We start from the raw sequence: 23,587 nt of genomic DNA, 5'->3' as shown, positions 1-23,587 counted from the left end.
ACAACATATGTAAAATGTTGTCTGCCACAGACACTCATTAGATTTATTGCCCAAGGTTTGTATTAGAAGCTGGTGATAGGCACCTTCTACTTAGCACGTATCATAATTACAGAATGCCAGAAGGAAAGTAGGTGTTCAGAATAAGCTTGCTGTTTGTATAAACAGTTTATACATAGTAAGCTACTTTATCAGTTAAAGAATGGTAGGAACATTCTCATAATCCAGGTTTTCAGATGCCAGCGACAGCCCACCCTGACAAGCAGAGCTTTATAAGAATAGTGTCTCAGGCCTGCTGTGTTAATTCTTTTCTGCACACCCTCTCTCTGGGATTTTGGCTCTTAGAGTCCTGTTTGTCTAAAAGTTCTTTCATGGCTTCAAACACTGGTTTTAAATAATTTAGTCCATGTCACAGCTGTTTTCATTGAGTTGTGCTGTGCTCCACAAGTGTCTGGCTATTTTTTTCTTCTCTGCTGGAAATTTAATTTGAAAAATTATAGAATTTGAGGCTTACGGGCGCCTGGGTGGCTCAGTGGGTTGAGCCACTGCCTTCGGCTCAGGTCATGATCTCAGGGTCCTGGGATCGAGTCCCGCATCGGGCTCTCTGCTCAGCGGGGAGTCTGCTTCCTCCTCTCTCTCTCTGCCTGCCTCTCTGCCTACTTGTGTTCTCTCTGTGTAAAATAAATAAATAAAAATCTTAAAAAAAAAAAAAAAAAAGAATTTGAGGCTTACAATGATGAAGGTTTTTCCCACCATGGAGTATTCATTTGTTTATCATTCAGCACCTAAAGGATTACTTTAATCTAATTTCAGGAACCAGAACCATTTGAGGCTTCACTGAAGTCCCTGTGTATGTGTGTAGGGGGGTGAGTGTATCTTCAGTTCATTCTCTCCCATGACTTAGCAGGCACTATTATTCAAGTTTTATCCTCCTCTCTTCCCAGATGTAGTAAAAACCCTGTTTGTCCCCTTAAGTGCTTCTTCTAGAATCAGCCAACAACTCCAGGTAAGAATTGGCCCTAATGCTGGTCTTGCCTTTCTAGAATTTTCTATTTTAAAGATTGTTTTCAGATTATCTAGTTGTCCATGGAAATCTTGATGTTTACACTACATACTTTGCCATTACTGGAAGTGGAATTCCTCTTCTACCTTATTTCTTATACTATAAAATAAGCTCCTTAAGTGCAACATTTTGAGAAAAATCATGATGAATAGAGTGTTTAAAACTGTGCATATAAGCACAGCATATAGGGAAGGCAAATCTAAATCCAGATTCACATAGCCCATTCTGTGAGGAAAAATAGCTGCCTCTTCATAAGAAGAGATTTAATATCATAAACCTGGAGCTAACCAACTATTTGCTCACCTTATGGCATGACATCTAAGGATTGGTCCCCCTGCTTACTGGGACTCTTAGCAGTGGAAGAAACCAGGGTAGCCTTGATGAAAAGAGGGCCATATTTTTGAAGTCCATGTATAGTCCCAATCTTCCCAGGATAGCCACTTTGTTCATAATGTGGTTGAGCAAGGACTGGGATATCAAAAAAAGATCTGTCAGCACTTTCAGAATCAACTTGACCATCTAGTTATTTAGCATCTCCTTTGCAGTAGGGTCTTTGTTCAGTATTTATGTGGAAAACAATTATGCTTACCATCTAAGACAATTTTGAGAAATTCAACTATACATTTAGCTCCCAAATTTTATCATTCATCTTCCTAGCTTACTACTTTCATGTCCTTCACCAACTATGAGTCATAAGATGGTGTAGACCTAGAAATCTCACCTTCTGTGCAAAACAGACAAGAAATACTGCTTAGATTTATTCTCACTCTAAGGAGTTCCTTTCCTTACTGTTTTCCATACCATCATTGAGTAGGGTTGTATTACCACTGTCTTTACTGCTTGTACAATAAGGCTCCATTTTTTCTTCCTCTATGAACTGGGAAATACAGTATTCTCTCCTATTATAAATATAGTTCATGGGCTTGCCTTCTTGCTCATTTATTTTCTCTTTCTTTGAGACATCCGCCTCATTAAATTCAACTTGATGGATATAAATGGATATTTAAACAAGATTCTACACTAGAGTAGAATTGAAACAGAAGAGGAATTGGTGATGTGTTGTTTCTTAAGATTATATATATTAAGAGATTTAGAGAAGAAAATGTTAGTAAAAATTATAGTACGCAGAGTAAGATAGAAGTAGAAGCATCTCAGTTAAATAGAGTAAAAAATTTTAAGATAAATGTACTACCAACCTTCATTAGATAGTAGTGGACCTGGGACATAAAAATTAAATATATTTGTAGCCTCTATAAAAGGAAGCAATGAAACAAGAAATGAGGATTTATTGTGTTGAAATTAGGTCTTTCCTACTTTGTTTTCTGGTGAGTATAGATATCACTCATGTGCACCATAGATACACAGAAAAGAATATGATAGAAGAAAAAAATAAATTTTGAATGCTAGCCCAGAAAATCTTCATGGTATCCATTACTTTAAGTAAAACAAAACAAAACAAAACAAAACATGATGTATCATAATTTGCTTCTTAAGAAACTTTTATGCAGATACACTTTAAAGAACCAAAGTAGTCAGGTTTTACAACTTCCACGTTTATCTCTGTGTGGATGTATGATGGAGAATCAAAGGAGCTTCCCTGACTTCTTTTGAATGAAAGAGGAACAACACAGATCTCCTATTTGCCAGCCATTTTCTGGATTGGATTCACATTCTATTTAGTAAAACAAATCCTTATTTACTACTATGTAATAGGTAGTATACCAAACTAACACACAGGGCAATGGTCTTGTGTGGAAGAGAGTGTGGAAAGATAATCACAATACATTGTGATGTGGATTATATTAGAGCACTTACCAAGTAGGACCAAGCATGATAAAGGGGTCAAGAAGCTTCAGAAGAAATTTATAAATTTTCAGTAGAACCGTAAGAAGTCACTAAGAGACATTATCAATATGTTGTATTTATAATATTGACTTATAATCTTTGAATGGGGAGAAACAGACCTGAAACCATCAGTGTCAATACAATTTAGGTAAGACTTTAGCTCACCTGTGTCAATATGATTTAGTTGTTTATTCCGGGAAATCTTTGTCTAGGAAAGAGGATTGTAAACAAAGCAAACAAAAAAATAAAACAGTCCCTAATTTTTTGTTTGCTTTAAATTCTGATAGGATGGAGACAATAATTTGCTTACCTGGGCATACAGCTCGTTCATCAAACAGTTTATCAAGACTCCTCAAGGTCCTTGCTTACTGTGTCCACGAATCCTAACCCATTTCATTAATTTAGTCAAATCTGACCCGTTTCCTCTCTTGACAGATATGCCTTAAACCATCTGAGCACAGATTCCCAAACCTCTAACATCTAACCTTCTGGTCTTGAGGTATGGCTAAGCACATCAAGGCAGTGTACTCAGCTACTGCAGTAAGTTTTCATAGTTTTGCTTTATTAACAAGGTCTCTTCAAGAAGTTTGTCCTTTCTGAAACAACCTTAATAGTCCATTGATGGGGCACCTGGGTCGCTCAGTTGGTTAAGCCTTTGCCTTTGGCTCGGGTCATGATCTCAGGGTCCTGGGAGCACTGAGCTCCCTGCTCGGCAGGGAGCCTGCTTCCCCTCCTCTCTCTCTCTCTGCCTGTCTCTGCCTACTTGTGATCTTTCTGTCAAATAAATAAATAAAATATTAAGAGTCCACTGATGGATGAATGAATAAAGAAAACATATACAGCTGACTTGAACAACGCAGAGGTTAGGGGTGGTGACCCCCCCATGCAGCTGAAAATCCATATATCACTTTTGAATTCCCCCAGATTTAGCCTACTGTGGACCACAAGTCTTATCAATAGCATAAACAGTCAACACATAGTTTGTATGTTATATGTATTATGTACAGTATTTTTATAATACTAGAGAAAAGAAAATATTAAGGAAATAGTAAGGAAGAAAAAATACATTTACAGCCCTGTATTTACAGACAAAAATCTGCATATAGTAGACCCATGTAGTTCAAACCTGTGTTGCTCAAGGGCCAACTGTGGTCAACAATGGATTATTATTCAGCCATAAAGAAAGAAGAGAATCTTGCCATTTGCCATAATACGGATGGACCATGAGGACATTATGCTAGGTGAAATTAAGTCAGAAAGTAGGAATGAGAGAGGGTGGCCAAAGTGGAGGAAGGGGATCAAAAGGTACAAACTTCCAGTTATAAAATAAATAAGCTCTGGGGATGTAATGCACAACATGATGACTATACTCGGTAATACTCTACCACATATTTGGAAGTTGCTAACAGAGTAAATCTTAAGAGTTCTTATCACAAGAGAAGAAAAATATTGTAACTATGTATGGTGATGGATGTTAACTAGACTTGTGATGACCATCTCTCAATATATACAAGTATTTAATCATTACATTACAGATGAAACTAATATAACATTGTATGTCAATTTCACCTCACTTCATTATTTTTTAAAAATAAGTTTGTCTTTTCTAACTACAAACTACTGCCAGATATACAAAAATTATCAACTCATTGCTATCAGCTACTAGGCCAAATACTAAGTTCATATAGAATTAACTGAGGAACTTGTTGGAAATATAGGTTTCCATATTTCATGCTTCACAGTGTTCCTGATTTAGGGGGATTAGCACAAGGTTCAGGAATCTCTATTTTAAAAAGCACCAGTTTTTTTCCTAATGCAGGCTATATTTAAATCATGCTTAGAAAAATAATGCTTTCCTCCATGTATACCAGCAAACATGTTTGTGCACATGTATATATTATACATACACACATATATTATATACATATTATATATACATATGTTTTATATATAATATGTTATAGAAGCATATTATAAAAATAATACTGATTAAATGTTCCATCCACTTCTTATGGAAATGGGATCATATATATATAGATATACACACACATGCACACAAACACATACATATAATGAATGACACAATTTTTTCAAGGAACATTATATAATCTTTCTTATAATATATAATATTATATAATCTTAAATAATCATCACATACAGATCTGCATTATATTTAATAGCTACATCATATTCCACTGTATGCATGTACTGTAATTTATCCAGTCTTCTAATAATGGTCATTTAGATTGCCTTTTTTTTTTTTTTTTTGCTATTATAAGCAATGCTGCAATGAATACCTTCACACATTTATGCTCAAATTTCTACAGATTTTATAAAGAATGGAATAGATATAGAAGAATAGCATTGCTTGGTCAGAGATATGTGCACTTTAAAATTTGATAGACCTTGCTGAACTGCTCACCAACTTAGCTGCCTTAATTGTTCTGCCAATTATCTCAGAGACTAATGCTTTCCCACATCTATACTAGTATCAGCCTCTTTCATCTCTAGCTATCTGGCAGGTAAAAAAAATTAATAAAAATCTTAATTTGCCTTTTTAAAAAAAAATTTTATTTATTTATTTGACAAACAGATCACAAGTAGGCAGAGAGGCAGGCAGAAAGAGAGAGAAGGGGAAGCAGGCTCCCTGCTGAGCAGAGAGCCCAGCGGGGCTTGATCCCAGGACCCTGGGATCATGAACTGAGCTGAAGGCAGAGGCTTTAACCCACTGAGCCACCCAGGCGCCCCTTAATTTGCTTTCTTACCATGTCTTTAATAGAATATCCAGCATTCAATTTACTACTGAAACATAATTATCTAAAGTTCTACAAAACATATTATAATTTATTTTTGGAAAACTTTTATTTTTGCATTAAAACTTAACTCTATCACCTATGAGACAGATGGGATGGTTGAATTTCATATATATGTCCACTATGTAGTATCTACTTAGTACCTCCTTTCACCAAGTAATAAAAAAGGAAAGTGAGAGCCATAATTCCTGTGTTCAAGCCCTGGCTTTGCACCCAGCAGCTACATGATCTTGGGCAAGTTGTCTGCCCTCAGAACTTCAGTTTCCTCTTTTGTAAAATGGAGATTCTACTCATTTTATAGAATTGTTTTGAAAATTAATAGAGACTATAATTTTCGTTACATATATAGCTATGTATAACCACCACCACCACCATAATAATGCACGGAAAATTAGCAAATGACTAGAATTGTTTTTAAAGCCTTTCTTAATAATTACAAAAATAATTATGTTGGTATTAGCATAGTCAGATTCTAGGAGGTGAGTTAACTATTTATTGGGATTACTAAAGTCACTACAAGAGTGTGTATTTCATAAGGCTAATATACTGCTCACAAAACCACTGCTGTGGTTCTTTATGAATACTCTTCTAATAGTAGTTCCGGAAACATTTCCCAAATTACTTAGCTCCTAAGATAAAATGGAATTATCCAAATATACAATCAACTACATAACAGGAATTTCTTTTCAAGTTTCTAAGAGGGTCTTGTTTCTAAGCAGACACAGTAAAGCAATTCAAGTAGTACCACAGAGATTTCCTAGAGCCAATAAATGAAATTCTAAAATTTTACTGTAATATAATATTTTGGAGACCCTCTATTCTTGATTTTTCCCAAAACTAACATCAGCCTAATTCACTCATTCCTTAAATGTCTCAATACCTACTGTGCAAAAAGTACTATGCTAAGAACTAGGGGCATAGAATCTCTGCACTCAAAAGATCAAGACTCATGACTCATATTAAAGATAAAAGGGCAAAGCATTGTTACCTAAATTTGCCTGTGCTTCTGGTATGATAAATAATGCATCAATAGCTTATGAACCATGGAGCTCATTTTCTTTTGAATGGACATCAGTGGACTTATCACTTCCTATCCCTGGGCCAGGTAAAACAAAGCCAAAAACGAGATGTTATTGTCCTATGGCTTACTCCCAAAAGTTCTCAATGGCTCAACTCACCTAAGTTTTCCTCTTTTACTTTCTTCCTCCACATCATGACTTTTGCAAAAATTTATGATGATGTTTTTAATGAGTAAAATGATCTGGAAAAAATATTTTTTCAGTTTTTATTTCAATAAAACAAGAGGCAACACTGTTGTATAAAGTATTGCATATGGACAACATTTACACAATATACAAAACTTCAAAAAACTAAACTCCAGTTTATTTCCATAGCCTTAAAAAGGTAGAGAGCACATAAAAATATGCAAAGTCATAATTTATTCTTAGGAATGTAAACTCTAGGAATACAATTAGTAACAAGTATATTTACTATGAAAAGATTAGTATCACTACATGATTAAAAGATAAGAGGTATACAAAAACTCCACATAAGAGGAAGCAAAGGTATGCAAAATAAGATCTTGAGTTTACTAACAGAAACTTTATATCAAGACACTGGTACTCTAGAACTTTACTATTAAAAAACACAAAAACATCTTCCAAAATGTTCACTGCTAGTCTCTTTAGGTACACACAAAGTACAGAAGACAATGTATTTACGTTCTGATAAAGAATTTAACAAAATTAAACAAATGTGAACAATCAAAGTATTGAGTATAATTTTACTAAGCAACTAATCTAAAAGTATAAATACATGCTAATTAAAGAAATAGTTTTATTTTTCATCCAAAGATTGGGAATACACTATTATACATTAATTTCTATCTAAAATGCTTAATTTATGTACCCATGAAATTATTCTTCTCTTTAATGGCTTTTTAAAAAACATTTTTTCATTCACATTATTTATCATAAAGATTCCTTGATGTGTGCTTCCCTTTAATAAAGTATAAATTTATTGTGCCTATAGATTCAAATGTTAAACAGCCTTATTTTAAATATTTATTAAAATTATGTCTCAGAGTACACTTTTTCTCTATAATTTGAATGTAAAGGTTTTAATATTTTAATTATATTCTTCCAAAACAGGAAAAAAATCCCTTAGAACTGAAATCATTTTTATCTATTTTGGTTTAAAAAAATATATTTCCCTTTAATTCAACTTTTTGTTTTTATGTGAGTAACGTTTGCTAAGCAATTGCGTCATAATTGAAAAGGGCAATGAAACATTGCTTATTCAAAAAAAACTGTGTCATCATTTAAGGACTCAGGATTTCTAACCTTCAAGACTACAGAGCTGCCTTAAAAAGTTCCATGGTAGTGTACAAGGGATTCCATGGTGCTCACTTACCCTGGGTCCTCTTGGAAAGTCTACTTTTGTTCTCTCCCGCACTTCATTCCAAAGGCAAATGCTGGGACCCAGCTTCATCAGAATATCTCAGGTAAGTTGGGTTTTGAAGAGGGAGAGGTTGGAAGAGGTTCAAGAACCTCTAAGGGCTTAAAATTTGGAATGGAACTACAATTTCTGTTCAGATCCTTTGACGTATTGGGTACAAGGACCCATTTGGGCAGAATCCTTCTTGTGGTAAAGGGTATTATTCTGGATATGCAGGAGACCTGTGACCAAATGGTTATATCAGGATCTTAATGAGAAAACCTACAAATGTGACTCCAACTCAATCTGAAAAGATGAGTAGGAAGAGAGCAATAGGGATCACTGTAATTGTTACCAAAGTTAATATTATCTAATATTTATAATTTTTATAAAAATTTTCAAATGTATAATCCTTATTTGAAATAGTATCAAAAGTACTATAAATAATTTTACTATTAACATAACTTCATACCCTGGAAAATCAACTGGTGCAAATAATTTGAAGCATAAATTCAGATCCACTGCACTGAGTAAGCCTTCAGAGTTTTTAAAATAATATATGCATGCAGATTTGTTCTGCATTGTATAAAAGGATGGTACCCCTTTCATACGTAAAATTGTGGCATCTATAACGCTGATTCCAATTACAGTTAAAAAGAAAAATATAAAATGCTATATTTTTATTGTAAAAATAAATGAAAATCATTAGAAATTTAGAATTAGAGGATTAATAAGTGTTATGGACACTATAAAAAATTCATCAGCTGTTAAAAACAATGAAGATTATAATATGTAGTATCTAACATATTTGATCTAGAGTTGTGAGACCACTGAGAACTCTAAATACTAGGTAAGTAACTTGGTAAATTAGTATTGGTAAATAAAAGTAAGACTTTAATGTGCACAAAAATCACTTGAGGATCTTGTTCAAATGCAGGTTTGATTCAGCAGATCAAAACTGGCTCCGAAATTCTACATTTTTAACAAGATGCCTAGTGATGCCGATGCTATGTACTGGTCCTCAGACTACAGGAGTAGCAATAATCTAGAATAATACCAAAATGAAGATCCATTATAGCAGCTGATGATTAAAATCTGATCTCTCATTTGTGCCAGCTGTTTCCTCAAACTTTTTCTACAAGTTTCCTAAGCACCTTAACTTGCTTAAAATGCTAATCTTCTAAACTAGTTCTTAAGACTATTAATACTATTAGTAGCTACATGCCTAGGGGGAAATTCTTTGTTAAAGAACTATAAAAAGACGATAGGAAATTCACAGTGACATTTTAAACTATTTTAAATTGTACACAGGATTCCTGTTAAATTAATACAATATCAACTTTTACTGTCTGATTGGTTGTCTTTTTTTTCCTACTACAATAGATCTAATTCCATTTCTGTTACTGGAACTAAAAAACTCAAATTCACTTATATTAAAAACCATATTCTATTCAGAGTTAATGAATGAAAACTAGTTCATGCTTTTTGAAGAATTAAATTTAAAATGGTAGCCAAAGCAGTTAACAGTCAAAACTGCATTCATAGTGTATGCTTTAACACTCCTCAGGACTATTAATTTCTCACATTTGAGCTCTGCATAAGTAGGTACAAAAGGAAAACCAGTATGTTCTGTGTGACCAGAGCGAGGGACTGCAAATAAGGAAACCACTATGTATGTACTAACAGTGAAAGACGCAAAGAGGGGACTGCTCCCCAGGCCTTCCTTCTCAGTCAACTTACTCTCATCCTCAGCCTTGCTTTCTCTCTCTCCCTCTGAATTATTAGTTAAGGATACTTGATTTACAGGGAACCTCAACCATAGCCAAAACAACTACTATTAGCAAACATCAAATTTTACATCTACCTGGAGGTCACATAGTTCTCCATAGCTACATACAAGTTTGTTTAGCTTCTGCCATACTGCCTTTTCATTTTTATTTTTCAGTTGGAGGCTACTACATTGATTATTCTATCATAAAAAGAATATTTAAAATAGGCCTGTTCAGAAAAAAAGTTTAAATTTTTCACATTTTATAGTTTTAAATTTAAGAACACAAACATAAATAACCATATGTTTTCTTTCACAATATTTTATAGACAAAAATATTACCTAATATCCTTCATTTGCTGACAAATAATTCAGTATTATATGGTTGACACTGGTATCTTGAGAGCTGCGTTGCACGATTTACATTGATTTCCAGGAAGTCTTCAATGATGTGTTCTTTGAATTATAGGAAACCAAACTATCTAGGTTTCCAAAGTCAAGCAGCAGGATAAGTGAGCTTCATAGCCTATTCCGTTTTCACCTGCTAAATCCAGATCAAATACTTCAAGACAACACATCTACTAGCAATTGATTTTTGATATAAAAATGTTCCAAAGATAACAACAGAAATCCCTCTACCCAGGCATAGTCTAGGTACCGAGTTAGTAGGCATTTTTCCAGTGCTTTATATCAAGGATTCTTGTAATCTCAAGGATAATCTGATTACAAATATTTTTATCAGGCACTTTTCATACACATCATTTTTGTTTTCTCCCATGCCTTTTTTTCAGACTGCCACGCTGCATGTCAGCTGGAGACTTCCAGGAGCTGCACCTCTGCCTCCTTTCAGAAACAGTTCCCATACATGGAGATTCCCTTTGACTCTGAAGGTCAAACATACAACTACCAAAGTAGGAATTATTTTAAAAAAAGAATTCACAACCTCTCATGAGATGTAATCACTCTGATCAGACAATCTGCCAAAATGTATTAAACTGACAATATTAGAGCAACAGAAACAAATAAGAAAGAAAAAAAGACTCAAATCAAGGGCGAAAATACACCCAAGAAATAACAAAACCATATTTCAACTTGTTGCAACCTACATATCATTCCCTTCATAAAGTCAAGGTAGCCTTCAGAATTTAAGCCATCAGGGCTCCTGTCTGGAAAAGGGATGACAGACCCTGGGCACTTTCATAAAGAAGCAAAGTTGTCCCTCTAGATTTGTTGGTTACGTGAGAAAACGATTACTAATTAATCTGTGGACAGAGTAATGCTAATACTAGGAGGTCTCTGCTGACCTGATTGATGCTTCATTGGAAGTTCAGTCCTTTCAGAAACATAAATAAGCTTTTCTTCTTGGAGACTACACGCAGAAAACCTATTGGCATCTGTCCCAGGCCCACAGCCAACAGCAGATGATGGGTTATGTGGGACTGTGACACCACTGACTTGTTCAAAGGATTTACTAAACACAGTTGCGGCAGTCTTAGCCAAACCATGGCTACAAGGTTTAGGCAGGGATTGGCTGGTAGTTAATGTCAGTCTCTTCAGAGAGAGAAGCTCAAGATTCTCACTCTGGGCTCTTTGAGTTTGTTTTCGGGCAAAGTGATCTTTGCAAGACTCTCCTGGAGTTTCTTTTTCTTTTCCTCCAGTTTTGCTTCCTGCTGACCGTCTCTGAGTCTTTCCTACACTTGTCTTGTTACTAGAATTGTTACTACTGTTTGATAAACCCGACTGGCTGGTACTAGACGCAGCCCTGGAATAAAATCCCTCGTCAACTTCAGATATCTCCATCAGTTCTTCTTGACCTGTTAATTCTGCATTTCCTAAACAAAGAAATAACAAAGATTAATTAATATTAAGTATTTTAAATAATTCTTGTTTCATGATTAATACCAAATCAATGATATTTTAAACTTTAGCATAATTACATAAAGCAACAGATTATAGACCAAAATTAATGGATAAATCAAAACATTCTATAAAATAGAAAAAATAGTTCATTGTAACTAAGAGTAATTTAGAGTATATTAAACAAAAAGCATGCCATAAACCACCCCCCCAACCCGTGTTTTTAGAAAGAGTTCTCTTACTATTCATGCAAAAGATCAGAAATAATTAGGAAAAATACCACACAGAAAAACCAGGGGTAAACTCTCCCCCAGTAGCAAAGCTCTTACTGAGTAACTTAAAAAAAAAATGGTATAAAGATATTTTAAATATTTTTTAAAGGTTGCATATTACATTCTAGATTATTTTACTTAGATTAAAAAAACTGAACATATATATCATGAGCTCAAACTTGTTAAAATTCTATATACATTATCCTTCAAATCAAGGATGGCAAAAATGCAAAGATAAAAAAATAATTTCAGATCTCAAAACATAAGCAGAAAATTATTTTGGAAGTAATTTTCTGCCTTAGTTTTCATAACAATTTACTCAGAGAAAATACAGGTATGACCATTCCAAAGAGCATTAGATCATTGAGAAATTGTGGTGCATAATTCATGCATTCTGATTATTAGATGACATGCAAATTTTTTGTGACTGTGCAACTGTGGCTTAAGACATGCAGCAGTGGCCCTTTGCCATGAGATACCTTAGAGGGCAGCTAGAAAGTGCTCTGCTAAAACTGCACTCTGCCAGGTGAGTTTATTCCATCCTCCATCATTTTTCTTACAGATTTTTGCCTCCTGATCTCTGGCAAGCCTTTGCTCTCAGTTCTAGGATCTGTGGCTGTTTCCTGCACACCCTGTATATGCTGAGCATCAATCTCTCCTAGTGTTCTGCCTTTTTCCCCATTCCCGGTTCTCTCTCCGGCCACATTTGTGACACTAATCTCAGGAATGACAAGGATGCCCAATTCAGTAGTATCATTACTGTTGTCAGGTTGCTCTAGAATTGAAGATGATAAGACAAAATGATGGCTGAAAACAAAACAAAATAAAAATGCAAAACAAGAAAAACAAAAGATCCAAAACAAAAACTGGATGACTGAATGTTATGAATTAAGCCAAATATCTGCACTGTAGAAATTTCCATAATTTACATTGCTCTGACAACATTGGAGATGGTAGGGTGATATTCTTTAATTTTAAATGACAATGAAAAAACTCACAGCATCAATTCATGTTCTGCATTTTTTCACACACATATTTGACATGGACCATGAAACAGAAATTTTTTTGCAAATCATAATAGAATTTCTATTGTTTTTAAGATAACACTGTGGCCATTTGAACTTAGGTCAAACCTTGGGCAAATGTTCCAGGATGTACAGCCAAAACTCTAAATCCTGTCAACAGTAGGAATCAAGACACTTAGGAACTCTCCTTGCACACTTATAATTTGATTTTTTTATTAGATTATACTGAGGCTGGCTTAATCAAGTGCCATCTTGGGGAAATGATTATTCACTCATAATATCACAGTTAGTAATGCTGCAAGTACAGTTTCTATCTCACACACCAATCATTGTGTATATTAGGAAATATTAATGCAGCTGTGACACAACTAAATAATCTATTCCTTCAGATTCATAATCATACCATAAATTTAGGCCAGCTTATAACAGTTTATTACTAAACTGGAGAAAAATAAAAATGGACTTGGAAAACAATTTGGCTGTTGGTCTTTTATTCTGAAAGCAGCTATTATAATCAAAACAAAGGAATGAAACTCCTAACTAGTTAATACTTGTAGATATTTTATTCTGTATCTTAAGCCACAAAGCATGGTTTTATTTAAAGTTGTCAAGGAAATAGCTGTAATAAATGGGAAAAATAGCATAAATACATCTACTATGGGTCAGCAATGAAAATTAAAGTTCAAAACAACATAAGACTATGTAAAACAGTATACGTCTCAAAAAATGTAGAACACAAATCTGCTTGACAGACATTACCTACTACTTTCAAGTGTTTCTCATGATAGGATTTTCAAGCTCTCACTCATTATGCTAAGCATGTGAAACAGTAATAGGTAGCAAAAGAATAAAGGCCAGAGCCACATATTCCTAAAGCTTTGCTACACATTGGTATCACCTGGGAACCTTGAAGAACTATTGATACCTGGCTCTCACCCTAGACATTATGATTTAATTAGTATGAGGTATGACCTAGACATCAGGATTTTTAAAAGCTCCCAGTGACTAATGTGCAGCAAAGTTTGGGAACCACTGCTCTATTCAAATTCTTTCAACTTTTGAAAACTTAAAGCAAAAGTTATTATGAATGCCCTGGGTACTCCATACCTAGCAGCAATATGCACTTCAGGGGGCCCTGAAAGCTTCACATTGCCCTGGGTTGGTGGGTCAATGTGCTGGTACAGTAATTTCCCATTTACTTAGTGCTTCATAAACTTGTTGTTGTTGTTACTTAACTGTAATTTTTTAAATTTATTTTTTATTTATTTTCAGCATAACCGTATTCATTGTTTTTGTACCACACCCAGTGCTCCATGCAATCCGTGCCCCCTCTAATGCCCACCACCTGGCTCCCCCAACTTCCCACCTTCCCACCACTTAAAACCCCTCGGATTGTTTTTCAGAGTCCATAGTCTCTCATGCTTCATAAACTTTTGACAGAAGTTTCTTTAAGTGAAATGTTTACTTCCTAAATAGGCCAAAGGATGTTGATTCGGTGGTATCACCTCTAATAGAGGTTTAATGTGATTAAAAAGTTCTAACAAAGCAGACTTCCCCTTGCTAACAGATGTCTTCAGAGTGAGGGCAAGTAAATATCTAACTGAGATAAATGCCAGAGGCTGCTGGAACTGAGAGTAAAATCACCACCACATTGCTGGGTGACAAGCAAGCCTTGTCCATTTACCTATAGAAGCAGTTTCAAAAAAGATCTATTAAAAGGGACCATCCAGTCCAAAAAAAATTATAAGCTGTGGAAATTATCCACACATAGCAAAGCCAAAGAACATAAAAGGTAAGCATAGATGGCCTAATAAAATAAAAAGCAACACTACTTACACTGAATGGTACTAAACAGTTTTTTTTAAGCATTCATATATATTCTTAAATTACATTCTCTGAAGTAAGCAATTTGACTCCCATTTACAGACAAGGAAACTGAAGTTCAGAAAGAGTTACAACTATTCAGTGGGTGAACTAAACAGCAAATTCTTTAGACTTCAAATGTCCATTCTAACTTATTAAATTCTAACTTAACCTTACAAATTCTTATTAAATCTTATTAAAATTCTAACTTAACATTACAAAGTCAAACTCTTCAATTCATTAAAGTCCTTTGAGTTAAATCTGACTTCCTTCCATTAGGTTTAACTTATTTGCTTAGATGCCTGGTCTTTTCATAGAAAACAAATAATTTATTTTGGCTGAATAGAGAGCAAGAGCAGATAAAGGTCTCCAAGAAAACTTAAACAGGTCAATAACTCTCAAGGTTAGTATTTTTTATTTTTTTTTTTAATTAGGTTTAGCTTTTAAAAGACACCATTGAAAATTATTAATTTAAAATAGTGTTGCAATGATGAACATTTTTTAAGAAAATGACAAGAAGAATATTATATAAAGTAGCACTAGGCAATGGGATTTGCCAGTCACATGTACTGGGATACTAGTCAACATCTGCAGCCCCCAAAACAATGATATTAAATTTTTAAAAAATTATTAAAATAAATGGCAAGTAGAAAAATGAGATTGTGTTTCTTTTCACAAGCACAAATTTTTGAGTAATTTGTGTATGTTACCACTTGAAAATGGTAAAAATGGCAAGTTTTTAAGCTATTAAGGTAAATTTATAAAAAGAAAACATGATTCTGTATAGAGCTAGAAAGAATGAATATGAAAATTACAGAATAAAGATAACTATATAACTCAAACATTTGTTACATGATCTTGGTTTCTATTATTTCTTCAACTTCTTCCCGTATATATGACCCAATCTTCCTGCACACACCTTCTTACTGGTCTTGCTATTCCCTAGGACTAGAATGCTCTTCCCCACATAGCTACCTACATGGCTCACCTTCTTACTTCTTTCAGTTTTTTTCTTAAAAATTTCCCTCTCAGTGAAACCTTCTCTGATCACCCCCCAACAAGTGTCCATATCCTCAGTATTTCATAAATTCCTGGGGCGCCTGGGTGGCTCAGTGGGTTAAGCCTCTGCCTTCAGCTCAGGTCATGGTCTCAGGATCCTGGTATGGAGCCCCACATCAGGCTCTCTGCTCTCTGGGGAGCCTGCTTCCTTCTCTCTCTCTATGCCTGCCTCTCTGCCTACTTGTGATCTCTGTCAAATAAATAAATAAAATCTTTAAAAAATATATTTCATAAATTCCCTTCTCTACCTTGTCTCTTCTTAGCACTTATCACTCTCTAAACTATAATTATTTCTCTATCTTATCCACTGGATGTGTAAGTTCCACAAGAGCATGGATTTTTTGGCCATTTTTACATACCTAATATCTGAAAAAGTTGTTTGCATAGAGTAGGTGCCCAACAAATATTTGTCTGATAAAGTAAATGAATTTCCTGTTACATGGTAAAATTATTAAAATAAATGAAAGTGAGAAAACATGGAGAAGGGACGCCTGGGTGGCTCAGTTGGTTAAGCAGCTGCCTTCGGCTCAGGTCATGATCCCAGCGTCCTGGGATCGAGTCCCACATCGGGCTCCTTGCTCCGCAGGGAGCCTGCTTCTCCCTCTGACTCTGCCTTCCACTCTGTCTGCCTGTGCTTGCTCTCGCTCGCTCTCTCTGACAAATAAATAAATAAAATCTTTAAAAAAAAAAAAAAAGAAAAAGAAAACATGGAGAAGACATGAGAAAGGTAATCTGGGAATGTGTTACCTGACAAGGTAAAAAGGAAAAAATAATATCGAGCTTATGCTAATAATAATTTTTAGATGGCAGAGAAAATAAAGTCTCTTTGTTTTGGAAAAGTGAAATACCCATCTCTACATGCAGATTTCATAAAATGCTTAATAATGCCATATATATATAATGCTTAATAATGCCATATGTATGTTTAAATCTACAGTTCTTTTATTTTGCTATCCTCTGGATAACACAGCTAAAGAGAAAAAGTTAATCTTTCTTTAAGAAAACTATAGAGGAGGGGCACCTGGGTGGCTCAGTGGGTTAAGCCCCCGTGTTCAGCTCATGATCTCAAGGTCCTGGGATTGAGCCCCCTTATCGGGCTCTTTGCTGAGCAGGGAGCCCGCTTCCCCCGTCTCTTTCTGCCTGTCTCTCTGCCTCCTTGTGATCTCTCTCTCTGTCAAATAAACAAATAAAATCTTTTTTTTAAAAAAAAGAAAATTATAGAGGAGATACTATAAGGGGATATAAATAGAAAATAGAACCTGTTCAAAACCCTTGAACTTAAATATATGCAAGAGATGTCATGGTTGTTCTATACCTATAAAAAACAATACTTACATTTGACTTCAAACAATTCGAAAAGTTCAAAAAAGGTCCAAAGAGAAACGTCTCAGAGAGTATTTTATTTGTGTGACCTCTATAAACAGGTAACCTTCTCTCCACACAGAGAAATTAGGAGAGTTAAAGAATACTTTTTTAATAGACATTTCCAAATTGGTTCTCAAAGGCACTCAAATCATTTCTCCCTATAAAATTTCTTCTGGCTTTGAGAAAACAAAAAAGGTAAAAAAAATTGCAAATATCATTAAAACTCACCATGAAAAGTTATGATTTCCCTCATATGTAATTTTATAATCCCAATTATCTGTTCTATTACATCACTCATGAAATTCCTTATTCTAGCTATAGTTTTTTTTTCTTTTTATGGCTACCTTATTTACTAAAAGTGAAACTTAATATAGGAATAATTTATTTATTCATAGAATTTACATAGCTCTGAGCTCAGACTCCTTGGTAAATCTAAAGGAATAAATTATGATACAAGGTACTTAAAAATTCCTTTATGAAATTAATAAAATAAGCCAAAGCTTTAAAAAATTAATCTAATCCTTAAATGTGTGCATCATACAATTCTGACATTATGAGAAGTATTTGAGTAAACTCTAAAAGAAAGTGATACACATTCCTTTACAATTTATAAGGTATAAATATTTAAAATGTCATAATATATCTGAACAACTTCATACCTTTTAATCCAGCCAGTTTATGTTTATAGTTTATCCTATTCAGTGGAAGAAAAATGCTATCTATATTCATTAAGCTATTCATTGCAGTATTATCTATAATAGCAAAAAGTTAGAAACAAATTATTTGGCATATTAAGGAAATGGTTAAACAATGGAATATCAACTCAATGTGGTACTAGATAGCCTTTAAAACAACTGGACTTACTGGGAGAATTTAGGAAAATGTTTGACAACATTAACCAAAAAAAAAAAAACACACATCAAAAATTTCAAGTACAGTACATGTATGAAAAATAGATACACAAATAGGAAAAATCTATAAAATGATAATTCTTTAAGTACTGGGATTATAAGTGAATACCCCTCTACCCAGTTTACTATCATGTTTGTTACATTGTTTTTCAAAAAAAAGAAGGAATGAATTGCTCAGTCTATATTATAAATTTCTTTATCATTCATTCCCTCACTCATGCATTTAACTCCTATTTATTGAGCACCTATTATATGCCAGGTAGTGTTTTAGGTGCTTGGGGATACAACTGCCAACCAGACAGACATAGAACCTGCCCTCATGGAGCTTACACAGCAGTATGGAAATTAAAGAAACAACAAAATTTCAGACAGTGCAAAATGCAATGAAGTAAATAAGTATAATGGGAAAGAGTAAGAAGCATGGTAAGGGAAAAGTCTACTTTAGATGGGTAGTCTGGGGAGACCTCTTTGAGGAAGGGACATTTCAGCTGCGATCTAAATGGTGATAAAGTACTGGCTACACAATGATGTGGAAGAAGACACAATGATGTGGAAGACACTGCCACTTTCTCATCATTCAAACCTCAGCTTAATTATCTCAAGTTGCTAGGACAAAGCTTCTAAAATGGAAACAGCTCAGTATGTTGAAAGTTAGAAGGAAAGGTGAGAGAGGTCTTCAAGGGGGTAAAAGTGATAGGCAAGATATCATATCATTAGGGCCACCTATGCCAAAGTATGGCGCTTGGCTTTTGCTCTGATTGCAATGGGCAGCCAATGACAGGTACACAAACTGTGTGTATGTTATTAGCATTTCTTAGCAACAGAAGTCATATTTGTGTAATACAAAATAATGAACATGAAGTGTGTCCTGGGTTGGAAAAAAACAACAGCACTCTAAACAATCTATAGCCTGGGCCAGTAATTTGCAAGGCAGATTAGAGGAAATCAGAGCTGCCACAGGAACACAAAATAAGGACCCCCCAAAGTTAAAGGGCTGCACTCTGAGCAAGGACATTAACAAATACTAGGACTTAGAAACACAAGTCCTGAAGCCAGAAGTAGACTTTACAAGTAAGAAAATAGCAACCTGGGCACAAAGTAAAACACAGTATGGACTAGAATGTTTTATTTATAATACATATTGGTTAGAAGCTATTCCCAGTTTCCTTAAGTAAAGATCAGTCAAGTCTTTCGCATTTGTTGTGTATATAAAAAACGAAACAGTTCTTACTGAGGTGGATTCAGTCACTTTCAACAACTTCTTTCGTCATCTTTATTAAGTCTCAAGTTAAAAAAAAAAAGAGGGGGGCATGCCTGGGTTAACCTCTGCCTTAGGCTCAGGTCATGATCTCAGGGTCCTGGGATTAAGCCCTGCCATCGGGCCCTCTGCTCAATGGGAAGCCTTCTTCCCCCTCTCTCTCTGCCTGCCTCTCTGCCTACTTGTGATCTGTCAAACAAATAAATAAAATCTTTAAAAAAAATAAAAACAAAAAGCCTTTGATATTTGCAACATATGGATGCTGCCAGACCCACTGGCATCCTTCACGATGATTAAAGATCTTCAAAGCCAGAAAGACCAAAACTATCTACAAAAGCTTATTTCTTCTTCTGTGTGCAACATGTAACAAATGCTCCTACAAAGGTGGTAGTTGGGGAGCAGGAGAAAGGGTAGTGCTCAATGATAAGTAATAATAAATAATAAATTCTTTAATCATAGCAAAATCTCTTTAATATAAGGTCTCCTTAATAAAAAATGTAGAACACAAAAATTTATAAATAAGTGTTTTTGTCTCGTAGGATCAATAATTCTGAAATATTTTGCTTCTCTATGTAGAAAAGTATTTTACCTAGAAATAAACTTAGTTTTTTGTTTTGTTTTATTTTCTTCTAAAGTTGGCTAAGCCAGGATTCTGAGACTTTCCTCTTTAGTTTAATGCTTAAAGGTATCGAATGGACAATGTGATATTTTAGCTCTGGTTAATATGTTCTTTTTCTTTGAGTCATCTAATATTTCCTATTTTATTTTGTCCTCCATGATTATAAAGCTCCATATCAAGAGTGCCAGTTAAAATTCATGCAATACTAACTTTGGTCAGAAGGAAATGCTTATTTTTGGTCCAAATGTTTTACTATTTATATTGGGAAAGGAAAATTTGTTCCTCAAATACCATTTTAGAATCTGAAAATAATGGAGCTTCTCAAAATGATACTAAAAACATTTAAACCTTTTTATAAAACTGCCAAATATTTTTTCTAAATTTCCTTAACAAGTAAGACAACTTTTAAAATAAAAACCTAAGTATTATACATTTCTATTTGCAGATGTGAAATTCCAATAGCCAACTCTTTAAAGTTCACCACATTTGAGTTTAAAATTATGATTTCTGTGTTTTTCAAAATGCTTTTATAACTATCAGCAATTTTGTTTCTCAACTTAATAGTTTTCTCAGTAAGTCATAAAATCAGATTTGCAAAAATAAATGTTCCATCTCAAGACTTATGACATTCAACCTACCCAAAGAGGTAAAGAATCTGTACTAGAGGAACTACAGAGCACTCATGAAAGAAATTGAAAAAGACAAAAAATATGGAAAAGCATTTCATGCTCTTGGATCAGAATAAACGTTGTTAAAATGTCTATACTGCCCAGAGCAATCTATACTTTCAATGCCATCCCAATCAAAATTCCACCGGCATTTTTCAAAGTGCTAGAACAAACAATCCTAAAATTTGCATGGAACCAGAAGAGAGCCTGAATCACTAAGGAAATGTTAAAAAAGAAAACATAATGTTGCCTGATTTCAAGCTTTACTACAAAGCTGTGATCACCAAGACAGCATGGTAACTGGCACAAAAACAGTCACACAGACCAGTGGAACAGAGTAGAGAGTCCAGGTATGGAACTGCAACTCTACAGTCAAATAATCTTCAACAAAGGTGGAAAAAGTACCCAGTGGAAAAAAGACAGTCTCTTCAACAAATGGTGTTGGAAAATTGTGGATGGCTATGTATAGAAGAATGAAACTCGACCATTCTCTTACACTATACACAAAGATAAACTTGAAATGGATAAAAGACCTCAATGTGAGGCAGGAATCTATCAATATCCTAGAGGAGAACATAGGCAGTAACCTCTTGGACATCGGCCACAGCAACTTCTTTCAAGACGTGTCTCCAAAGGCAAAGGAAACAAAAGCAAAAATGAACTTCTGGGACTTTATCAAGATCAAAACCTTCTGCACAGCAAAGGAAAGAGTCAACAAAACAAAGAGGAAACCCACGGAATGGGAGAAGATATTCGCAAATGACACTACAGACAAAGGGCTGATATCCAAGATATATAAAGAACACCTCAAACTCAACACACACAAAACAGATAATCATGTCAAAAATGGGCAGAGGACATGAACAGACACTTCTCCACAGAAGACATACAAATGGCTAGCAGACACATGAAAAAATGTTCATTGTCATTGGCTATCAGGGAGATTCAAATCAAAACCACATTGAGGTATCACCTTACACCAGTCGGCATGGCCAAAATTAACAAGACAGTAAACAACAAGTGTTGGAGAGGATGTGGAGAAAGGGGAACCCTCTTACACTGTTGGTGGGAGTGCAAGTTGGTGCAGCCACTTCGGAAAACAGTGTGGAGGTTCCTTAAAAAATTAAAAATAGAGCTTTGCTATGACTCTGCAATTGCACTACTGGGTATTTACCCCAAAGATACAGATGTAGTGAAAAGAGGGTCCATCTGTACCCCAGTGTTTATAGCAGCAATGGCCACAATCACCAAACTGTGGAAAGAGCCAAGATGCCCTTCAACAGATGAATGGATAAAGAAGATATGGCCCAGGGGTGCTTGGGTGGCTCTGTGGGCTAAGCCTCTGCCTTCGGCTCAGGTCATGGTTTCAGGGTCCTGGGATCGAGCCCCACCTCAGGCTCTCGCTCAGCGGAGAGCCTGCTTCCTCCCTCTCTGTCTGCCTGCCTCTCTGCCTATTTGTGATCTCTCTCTCTCTCTGTCAAATAAATAAAAAATCTTAAAAAAAAAAAAGGAAGATATGGTCCATATATATAATGGAACATCACACCTCCATCAGAAAGGATGAATACCCAATTTTTATATCAACATGGACTGGAATGGAGGAGATTATGCTGAGTGAAATATGTCAAGCAGAGAAAGGGAATTATCATATGGTTTCACTTACTTGTGAAGTATAAGGAATAATATGGAGGATATTAGGAGAAGGAAGGGAAATGTGAATTGGGGGAAATCAGATGGGGAAATGAACCATGAGAGATTGTGGACTCTGAGAAACAAATTGAGGGTTTTGGAGCTGGGAGGTAGGGGGACAGGTGAGCCTTGTGGTGAGTATTAAGGAGGGCATGTATTGCATGGAGCACTGTGTGTGGTGCATAAACAATGAATCTTGGAACATTGAAAAAATTAAAATTTTTTAAAAAGGGCTATAGGTGAAATGGTGGATGATGAAGATAGCTTTTAGAAGTAACATTTAAGAATGACTATAGAACTGAAGCATAATTGTAGAGAAATACTTTAAGTTTTCCTTTAAGCTATTTCTGTTTATTTTTAAAAGGAAATGTTTAATAGAATTGCATTTTTGTTATTAATTTTAAAAAATTAATAAATTATCTCATTATTTTATCTTCTTTTTCTTATTGGAAATTTCATTTTGATTCTTGTTATGGTCATAACCTACTCACTCCTACTCATTCCTTAACTTAATCCTTTTAAAATATTTATTCTACTATTATCCTTTCGTAGTTGCATTTTACCTTCAAATTATGACTTCTAAATAGCCTTCAATCTCTAGGTGGTCTGAATATCTAGGTTTAAAAAATATAGGCTAAGTGAAACATGATATGCTTAAAATAATTAGTAATATATAAATAAAACTACTATTTCTGAAATTATGATCCTTAAAAGTCAAAAGCAACAGTCCTACACTATAATTTCATTTTCCATTTGTATTGGCATGGAATCATAAAGTCATTACACTTTTCTCAGAAATTTATACTCAAGTTTAAAAAGTTTGAAGACATACCATTAAGTTAAGCCAAGTCAGTACAATCTTACGATAATCAAGTGAGAAGTGGGGAAAATTAGGCAAACATACTAATTGTCAAAATGTCTCTCTAAATTAGTATCTCAGTAGAAACCAAATTTTCTTTAAAAGCCATTCTCTTTAGTGATATGAGGATACACTGTCTGGTTCAAATTAAAATTACAGGGCTTTGCAAATATAACTCTGGTGCAGAGTATTAATAGTGGAGAAGGATATATGTGTGTAT

The 23,587-nt window shown here is 34.7% G+C and overlaps 1 protein-coding gene across 3 annotated transcripts in view; it reads right to left on the bottom strand.

Moving 5' to 3' along the window:
* Nucleotides 1–6,989: 6,989 nt before the first annotated feature.
* The window catches only part of HYCC1 (hyccin PI4KA lipid kinase complex subunit 1), a 98,825-nt gene continuing 82,227 nt past the window's right edge, over nucleotides 6,990–23,587 (bottom strand). For 2 of the 3 annotated variants that reach the window (XM_059396728.1, XM_059396727.1), the window contains one exon: nucleotides 6,990–11,754. In XM_059396728.1, the coding sequence (XP_059252711.1) occupies nucleotides 11,180–11,754 (575 nt within the window). In that variant the 3' untranslated portion in view covers nucleotides 6,990–11,179. Of the gene's footprint in view, nucleotides 11,755–12,530; nucleotides 12,827–23,587 lie in introns of all 3 variants that reach the window. The other variant, XM_059396729.1, reaches the window with a different exon arrangement.

The sequence above is a fragment of the Mustela nigripes genome, chromosome 4 (assembly GCF_022355385.1).
Source record: "Mustela nigripes isolate SB6536 chromosome 4, MUSNIG.SB6536, whole genome shotgun sequence".
NCBI classification, from domain to species: domain Eukaryota; kingdom Metazoa; phylum Chordata; class Mammalia; order Carnivora; family Mustelidae; genus Mustela; species Mustela nigripes.
Note: the sequence above shows the minus strand (reverse complement) of the source record. Positions and strands in the feature narration are given on the sequence as shown.